At 31.9% G+C, this 9,845-nt stretch overlaps 1 protein-coding gene across 1 annotated transcript; it reads left to right on the top strand.

The window, feature by feature from the left end:
• Nucleotides 1-167: 167 nt before the first annotated feature.
• On the top strand, nucleotides 168-2,112 carry LOC123923208 (two-component response regulator ARR11-like). The gene is made up of 6 exons (XM_045975892.1): nucleotides 168-355; nucleotides 465-696; nucleotides 838-978; nucleotides 1,064-1,369; nucleotides 1,480-1,556; nucleotides 1,680-2,112. Exons 1-6 carry the CDS (start codon nucleotides 203-205, stop codon nucleotides 1,851-1,853), a joined length of 1,083 nt encoding a protein of 360 aa, XP_045831848.1. The 5' UTR covers nucleotides 168-202; the 3' UTR covers nucleotides 1,854-2,112.
• Nucleotides 2,113-9,845: the final 7,733 nt, after the last annotated feature.

The raw sequence follows: 9,845 nt of genomic DNA, 5'->3' as shown, positions 1-9,845 counted from the left end.
CGGTTAAATTAAATTTGAATGTTTTATTGTTATTATTATTATTATTATTTGTGAGAAAAGAAAGTGATTGTTGGATTGCGCAAGGAAAGTTTGTAACTAAGAAACTAAGAAAAAAACTAGGACAGCTGTTATTAAAAAAAAAAACAATGACAGCTGTTATTAAAAACTAGGACAGCTGTTTCATATCTCGCGCGTGTTTGATATGTTTCTTGATGAACAAATATTACCGTTAGACAAATCCCACCATTATAAATACATTCCTTTCAGTTCACTGTTCACTCACTCACTCACTCACTCATCACTCCCTCTAAGTCTAATACTCTTCGTTGGGGCTGCAATTACAACAACGTTTGAGGTAACAATTAAACTTTTCAATTTCTCATACTATTGTTTTTATTAACTTCTTCTATCTCTTTCCAATTTTAATCAATAAAATTTCTTTCTTTCTTTCTTTCTTTTCACAGGATTCTTCTTCTATCCTCTCTATTTCTCTTTCCACTTTGCGACCCATCTCAAAAATTCATTCTTTCTCAAAAATTCATCCATTCTCACAAATTTATTCATTCATTTCAAATTCAATGACTTCTTTCACTAACAATCCATCCTTCCCGGTTGGTCTCAAAGTTCTTGCAGTTGATCACGACATCGGTGCTCTCTGCACTATACAGGACATATGCAATGGCTTGTGCTATCAAGGTTAATTATTTATTTCATCACCCACACTTTATTTATTCAATTTCTAGTCTAAAGTTTCCATTTTTATTATTTTTTTGGTTAAAAGTTTTCATCTTTTTGTTATTATATAATAAAATTTCTAACTTTACATATTTCTTTCAGTGATCACTTGTTGCACTATTTCTGATGCATGGAATTACTTGTTCAACCAAAACTTTGATATCATTCTTATTGAAGCTAATATGCCAAGCAATGATACTTTTGATTTTGTTGGACAAATTACTTCACATTTTCCTGTCATCAGTAAGTATTTCTTCTTCATATTTGCATTCGTTAATTCATTCATTCATTCCTATACATGTGCTTAACAAATGATTCTTTTTCGCAGTGATGTCTCTTGATCCCACGCCTTCTTCCGTTATGGATTCTATAACCCAAGGGGCTTGCGCATTCTGGTCCAAGCCCTTGGATGAGAACCAATTTAAGATCATGTGGCAACATCTTGTACGGAAGGCTTTGAGCGAAACTCATGAACTTCCTCAAACCTTGGAGGTTAAAGGCGGAAAAAAACGAGGAAGAGAAGATGTTGATTTACCAAAACAACTGCTTCCAAAGAAAAGCCGTTTGTCATGGACACCCGACTTGGACAAACAATTCTTATCGGCTGTGAATCAACTCGGGGTTAATAGTATTAGTATGAATCTTTCCTCATTCTTTTCTTTTTCATCGCTATTTGTTTGTATTCTTCAAAAACTCAATAATGATAATCAACTTATGTGAATGTTTCTCTATGTTATTTTTCAGATGCAACACCCAAAAAAATTCTTAAGCTGATGAACTTTCCCGATTTGACAACAGGGCAAGTAGCTAGCCATTTACAGGTTTGCCTTAGTTTTAATTTCTTTGTTTTTCCTTAAGCGGATGAACTTATGTGTTTTAATGTTTGTTAGTGTTTTGCGTGACTTGAAATTAACATTGTTATTCCAATGTTGTTTGTTTTGCAGAAATATAGGAAGTATTTACAAGGGGAAATCAAAAAATCAAAGTTCAGTAGGCTATCTGCTTTTCAAGGTCACGATGAAATTCCTACACAACAACAACATTTGACCGAAATTGGCGAATGCGACATCTTTTTGGACCTGTCCGAATTGTTCCCAGATCTTGTCGATAACTTATAAAAATGTTATGTCGTGACTATTTCTGCCTGAGGTGGAAATGAAGGCAGAGAAGGGCAAGAATGGAAGTCCACATTAGCAACCTATGTTCTTATCTTTATCATTAGTTTTACATTGTCTTAATGTAATGTACTGTAGTTAAGCTTTAGGTATTTTAGCCTTTTAGACCTTTGTTTTGAAACAATGTCATATTGTAAAAGGTCGATTTCTATTTTCTGTTTTATTGTTCATATTGAATCCATCAATGAAATCTTCTTTTTTATTTGCCTTCCATTAGTATTATAGTGATGTCTTCCATTCTACATAATTGTGATTCTTACCCAAACTGTTATGGAAAATCACTGCTCAAGAATGAGAAAATTGTTGAATATGTTGTTGTGTCGTTGGAGTTTATTTGAAGTCCCACATTGCTTATGTTCCCGGGCGGTTAAGTGTATAAATATGTGAGGGCAACCTCACCCTTTGAGCTAGCTTTTCGGGATGAGATCCAAGCATATTTAACAAAAATAACATAAGAGCAAGAGAACCAGTTGAGACCATAGAAACCAGCAGCATCAGCTGCACAAGTAGTGTACACTGTACAGTCTCTAAAGTCCGTTACATAGATGAAAGATGACTCTCCATTTTGAGACACAATTTGAAAACCATGAACAATGTTGGTCAATTTAGTCTCACAAGTTTAAAAACCATTTTAGTTGTCTGTTATTTAGCACATTGCCACCTGAAATGTGAAATTTTATTTTTAGGACACAGGAGGAGGAAAAGAAAAACCAAAAATCATGGAAATCCATATAAAAAATAAGTGTGCAAGAATCATATAAAAAATATCACTTAGAAAGCTAGCCATATTATAACTATTACAATTAAATGATGAAAGAACACATTAATAATGACCCCTGCACCTAAAGCACCCCAGGAGGTCAGGTCCCAAGAATGGGTCAAAATAAAACGTCCAAAAGAAACCCAGCTTAAGCGCAGCTGAGTAGGTCGGAGGCTGGTTATCAGTCTTTTAGCATTTCTATTTTTTTCCACTCAAATTCGTTTTAATCCATAGTAAAGTGCATAATTTTGCATAGTAAAGTGCCTGCCTCCCCATTAGATAATGGCTCCATTTACACACTGCCAATAGTTAGCATTGTAGCCATTTGCTCTCTTTCATAAACTGATTACAGTTGTGCTCTCCTATAGTGGTTTGCTAAGGAAAGCTAGAGGAGGTCCCTATTGCAGTACAGCAACACAACTCCGAAGTGCTTCTCGAAACAACAGTTTCAACTTTAAAAGTGCTTGGAAAATGTGTTCTGTTTGTTTAGTCCATTAGAAGTTATCTACGGTGATTCAGTAAGCAGATTGGCAATTAACCTGAAGAAGTTCTTTAGAAATTTTATGTAGTGTCCTATCAACCCCAAAATCATCTCAAGGCCTTCATATATTTGGGGCTGGCCATTGCATCATTGATTCAACCTTGTTGTAGCAAGTGTGAGTGGTTAAGTCCCACATTGCTTAGAAAAGTGGAGGTTGAACACTTTATAAGTGAGATGACCCATAAACCTAACACCTTAAGGTTTTGGGTAAGAGTGTGGTGTCCAACTCACTTGTAGAGTTGTTCTTAAGCCAAATGTGGATGATCCCCCGGCTGCCCCCTCGTGATGACCCAACAGTGGTATCAGAGCCGATGGTTCGACGAAGGGTTGAACTGGCTCCTTGTATCGAAAGTCTTCCTGACAAAGGTGGTCAGGCGGCGAGTCCCGTGGAGCAGTGTGGCTTACGGCGGTACAAGTGTAGGATGAAGAAAGCTTCCGCTTGAGGGGGAGCATATCCAAGAGTGGATAGACTCACACTTGAGGGGGAGATTGTTGTAGCAAGTGTGAGTGGTTAAGTCCCACATTGCTTAGAAAAGTGGAGGTTGAACACTTTATAAGTGAGATGACCCATAAACCTAACACCTTAAGGTTTTGGGTAAGAGTGTGGTGTCCAACTCACTTGTAGAGTTGTTCTTAAGCCAAATGTGGATGATCCCCCGGCTGCCCCCTCGTGATGACCCAACAAACCTTTACGGGTCTGCCTGCAGGAACCCTTTTTTGTGACACAATGTGGCCAAATACACTACAGATTCTTCAGCAAGTTTACATCTTCTACTATTCACAACCAGATTATATTGTCGCAACAATCGAAAAACCTTCTTTAGGTGCTCGACATGCTTTTTATCCCTCTACTACACCTTTTGTAAGGCTTCACAATTCGTTTATCAACTCTTGGAGGGCAAAAGGTGGTTAAGTAAGGCCGAATGACATGCTCAGATAGCAATTGACTGTATCAAACTATCAATTGCAATTTGTACCTCTTACACCACCTGTTTCCTTCTTTAATCTCTCATAGACATTCTATACCTTCAGCTAACTACACTACAGTAAATACCTCCTATTAAGTTTTCTATTTGTTATAACTTCTCTGCCCTGTTTGCCCATTGCCTGGTTTATTCTCTATTCTTTCTATAAAACACACTCTTCACAACAGAGTGCATATCAAAGTACAATAGACAACACTGCAACTGAAAAATATCTACATCCCAGAATGGTGATCCTAAACTTATACCTTGGTAGGAAAATAGAAAATAAAATTCAAGAAATACAACATATGATAATTCATACCTTCAAACGCGGAGACTGACGAACAGATGAGGCAGAATCAAGAGATAAAAGTGCCAACTTTTCCTTCGACGGATGTTTTTTTCTTTATTTGTGCACTACCGCCAGAGAGTTCTACTTGGTTCTCATTTTCTGTGGTTGTAGAATCACTTCTAAAGGATGTACCAGGAGCAGATGAAGAGATAAAGGCAGATTCTCCAGGTTCAACTCTTGTTGAAACTATGCTCCCTGTTTAATAGCAATTAAAGAAAGTTACATTCATTATAAGCATCCTTTTCATCCTTTTTCAAAAGGTAAGCCAAGTTATTGGACTGGTTAAGGACTAGAAATTTAAGGTTGAACTGTGGCTGACCGAGGTACAAGGTATTACTTTATTGGGCATGTGAAGAAAACATATTAAGAACAATAACATATATTTCAATAAGTTGAATAATTCAATAGTAAGCTAACGAGAATATTATCAAATCAAATAACACTATGATTGAATAATTCAATAAATTGAATAATAAGATACAATAAGTTGAATAATTCAATAATAAGCTAACGAAAATATTATCAAATCAAATAACACCATGATTGAATAATTCACTAAATTGTTTAAATCAAATCAAATAAATTGAAATAGATAAATCAAATAGCAAGATTGCTGTAGGCTACTTTAACATATATTATGTGCATGATTTCAAATAGATAAATCAATCATCAAATATATGCCCTGTAAACAAATAAACATATAGACTCGAAAAGAGCACAAGCTACAACCATATATTCATTTGTGATGACAACAGCTAGGTAAATGAAAAATAATTATGTCAATGTTAAGTTCCTTCACCTTTCCACATACAACAACTAAGTGTATGTTTGGTTCTAGGGGTGTATAGTATTGATTTTTACACTCAAATTTATTTTTCAACTCACTTTTATATGAATGTATTCAAACATAAATTATTTTACCTTCAACTCAATTTTTGCCAGAATCAATTTTACATAACCAATTCACTCAAAATAAACTTTGCTCACCACACAACCAAACAATGCTAAATAATAATTCCATAGATTTTTGTAACCACCAAGCAAGTTTGAAAATCCATATAAATATAAAATACTAATCAAATAGCATTACCGAGAGAGTGGTGAGATTGAAATGATGTATATTCTTGTTTCCGGTTTCGATGCTCTTGAATACTTGCATTGAGATTTCCAACACCCAATACATAGGAGAAGAAGAAATTGAAGTTGCAGCACTGATGTAAGTTAGGGATGTCAATTTAATCTGTAAATGAGAATTTTCGAGGGGATTGGTCCGTTTGGACATCCGAAGATGAGAATTTTTCCCATGGCAACTGGGATGGAGGAGAAAGTTTATTGAAAATATAAAAAAAAAACTATAATTGACATTTTTAGAAGTTAATTACATTTTGTGGAAAATAAAAAAGTTGATTAAAAATTGTTATTTTGATGCATTGAAAAACCATGCGTGAATTAAGTAGCGTGTCGTTAAAGGTTGTGAGAAAATAAAATGACAATTAATGAATGTAAAGTTATTGCAATTGCAAAATAGATGCATTGGAAAATGGTGCGTAAAGCAATGTGTCATTTAAGTATTTGCATTTATCAAAAGTTTATTGAAGATATTAAATAAACAACAAAGAGTATAATTGAGTTTTTTGAAAGTTGTTGCGATTTTATGGGGAATACTATTATAATGGTGAGTGAAACAGGGCGCCATTTAAGTATTTGTGTTTATCAAAAGTTTATTGAAAGCATCAAAGAAACAACAAAGATTATAATTGAGCTTTTTGGAAGTTGTTGCCATTTTACGGTAAATAAGATTATAATGGTGCCTGGAGCAGTGTGTCATTTAAACCTCTGTGTTTATCAAAAGTTTATTGAAAATATAAAAAAATAAAAACAACAAAAATTATAATTGACTTTTTTAGAAGTTAATGGCATTTTGTGGGAAATAAAAAAGTTTATTATTAAAAACTATTAACGTGAAAAATTATAAAGAGAAACCAATAAAAAGAAGAGAAATTGTTAAATGGTATACATTTCTAACAACAAAAAAAAAAACTTTAATGCACTTTTGTCCCCCTATTTTGAAAAATCTGAACTTTTGATCCCCTATTTTGAAAAATTTGAACTTTTGATCCCCCTATTTTAAAAACCAACTTTTTTATCCCCCTATTGTTGAAAATTCTGAACTTTTGATCCCCTATTTTAAAAGCCAACTATTTAATCTCATATTTTGAAAAACTCAAAGTTTTGATCCCCTATTTTAGATTTTTTGAATTTCAGTCCTCAAACTCAATTTGGTCAAATTTTTGCTGATGTGTCCAACTTATTATTGACGTGGCAGTGCCATGATGACAAAACGTTTTCATGTGTTTAATTTTTTTTGCATCAAATATTTTAAAAGTATTAAACAATAAAATAATTAATTAATAATAATTTAAAAAATCAGTAAAATTAACGTCTATACATATATATAATAAAAAAATCAGTAAATTACCCAAAAAAAAGTTAACGATTGAGAACAAAGTCAATGAACGATTGAGAGAGAGCGAACAAAGACGAAGGATGTTAACACGAGCGTGATAATTTGTGTTTCTGATTTCTTTGGGTGTCATGATTGGGAACCAGCGTTTGCTTTTCTGACTTCTTTGAGTAATTTACTGATTTTTAGTTATATAATAATGTAAAGAGTTTTAATTTAGTTTTTTTTTTATCAATAAATTTAGTTATTATTATATAATGTAATTAAAGAGGTTTATTTTATTGTTTTATAATTATAATTAATTATTTTATTATTTTAATACTTTTAAAATATTTGATTTAAAAAAAATATTAATGAAATGGAAATGTTTTGACAACATGAAAACTGTCACGTCATTAATGAGCTTGACACATCAGCAAAAGTCTTATCAAATTGAGTTGGAGACTAAAATTCAGAAAAATCTAAAATAGGGGATTAAAACTTCAGGTTTTTCAAAATAGGGGATCAAAAAGTTGGCTTTTAAAATAAAGGGATCAAAAGTTCAGATTTTTTAAAATAGGAGGATCAAAAAGTTGGCTTTTAAAATAGGGGGATCAAAAGTTCAGGTTTTTCAAAATAGGGGGATCAAAAGTGTATTAAAGCCAAAAATAATAATTTGTTGCATTGTTAAAGTTATGTGGTAAATATTTCTCATAGCAACCTCTAGGTCTATAAAAAATCTATTAAAAAACTGATTAGACTAATGTCTAATAACACATAAAGTAGAGCTCAATAAGGCACTTCAAAATTTAAAGTTTGAATAATATTTTTATGTTGATGTATTTGCTCTTCTACAACAACAATTTCAGTATAATTTCGGAAGAGTGTGAATTAAGTTGATAAAATTGATTTATAAATTGCAGATTACCCCAACAATATGGACCATTTGGATCATATTTCTTGTGGATATATAAACTAATTTTGGAAGAGTAGAAGTTTATAGATTAAAAGATGCATTGGAAAATGATGCATTAGTTAGCGTGTTATTAAAGTTTGTTCGTTTATTAAAGGTTGATTAAAAAAATTATGTTACATTGGGTATTTGTAAAAGTCTAGTGATATATTGGAAAATCATGCCTGAATTAAGTATATGTTACATTGGGAATATGTAAAAGTCTAGTGATGCATTGAAAAACCATGCGTGAATTAAGTAGTGTGTCGTTAAAGGTTGTGAGAAAATAAAATGACAATTAATGAAAGTAAAGTTAGTGCAATTGCAAAATAGATGCATTGGAAAATGATGCGTGAAACAATGTGTTATTTAAGTCTTTGCATTTATCCAAAGTTTATTGAAAATATTAAAGAAACAACAAAGGGTATAATTGAGATTTTTGAAAATTGTTGCGATTTTATGGGGAATGTGATTATAATAGTGCATTTAAGTATCTGTGTTAATCAAAAGTTTATTGAAAGCATCAAAAAAACAACAAAGATTATAATTTAGCTTTTTGGAAGTTGTTGGCATTTTACGATAAATAAGATTATAATGGTGTCTGGAGAAGTGCGTCATTTAAGTCTCTGTGTTTATCAAAAGTTTATTGAAAATATAAAAAAACAACAAAATTATAATTGACTTTTTTAGAAGTTAATGACATTTTGTGGAAAATAAAAAAGTTCATTATTAAAAACTGTTAACGTGAAAAATTATAAAGAGAAACCAATAAAAAGAATAGAAAATGGTGTACATTTAAAAAAAATAAAAATTGTTGCATGGTTAGAGTTATGTGGTAGATATTTCTCATTGGCAACCTCTAGGTCTATAAAAAATCTATTAAAAAACTGATTAGAGTAATGTCTAATAACATATAAAGTAGAGATTAATAAGGCACTTCAAAATTTAAAGCTTGAATAATATGTTTATGTTGATGTATTTGCTCTTATTTAACAACAATCTCAGTATAATTTCGGAAGAGTATGAATTGATTTATAAATTGCAGATTATCCCAACAATATGGACCATTTGGATGATATTTGTTGTGGATATGTAAACTAATCTTGGAAGAGTAGATGTTTATAGATTAAAGATGCATTAGTTAGCGTGTTATTAAAGTTTGTGCGTTTATTAAAGGTTGATTCAAAAATTTATGTCACATTGGGTATTTGTAAAAGTCTAGTGATGCATTGGAAAATTATGCATGAATTAAGTATATGTTACATTGGGAATATGTAAAAGTCAAGTGATGCATTGAAAAACCATGCGTGAATTAAGTAGTGTGTTGTTAAAGGTTGTGAGAAAATAAAATGAATGTAAAGTTATTGAAATTGCAAAATAGATGCATTGGAAAATGGTGCGTGAAGCAGTGTGTCATTTAAGTCTTTGCATTTATCAAAAGTTTATTGAAAACATTAAAGAAACAACAAAGATTATAATTGAGTTTTTTGGAAGTTGCTGCGATTTTATGGGAAATATGATTATAATGGTGCGTGAAACAAAGCGTCTCTTAAGCATTTGTGTTTATCAAAGGTTTATTGAAAACATCAAAGAAACTACAAAGATTAAAATTGAGTTTTTTTGTAAGCTTGTAGTTTTATGGAGAATATGATTATAATGGTGTGTGAACCAGCGTGTCATTTAAGTATTTGCGTTTATCAAAAGTTTATTGAAAACATCAAAGATTATAATTGAGTTTTTGGGAAGTTGTTGCGATTTTATGGAAAATACGATTATAATGGTGCGTGAAACAGGGCGCCATTTACGTATCTATGTTTATAAAAAAATTATTAAAAGCATCAAAGAAACAACAAAGATTATAATTGAGCTTTTATGAAGTTTTTGCTATTTTACGGGAAATATGATTATAATGCTGTCTGGAC

Source organism: Trifolium pratense, linkage group LG4, assembly GCF_020283565.1.
Source record: "Trifolium pratense cultivar HEN17-A07 linkage group LG4, ARS_RC_1.1, whole genome shotgun sequence".
NCBI lineage: Eukaryota > Viridiplantae > Streptophyta > Magnoliopsida > Fabales > Fabaceae > Trifolium > Trifolium pratense.
The sequence above is the reverse complement of the archived record's forward strand: the minus strand, read 5'-3'. Positions and strand labels throughout refer to the sequence as shown.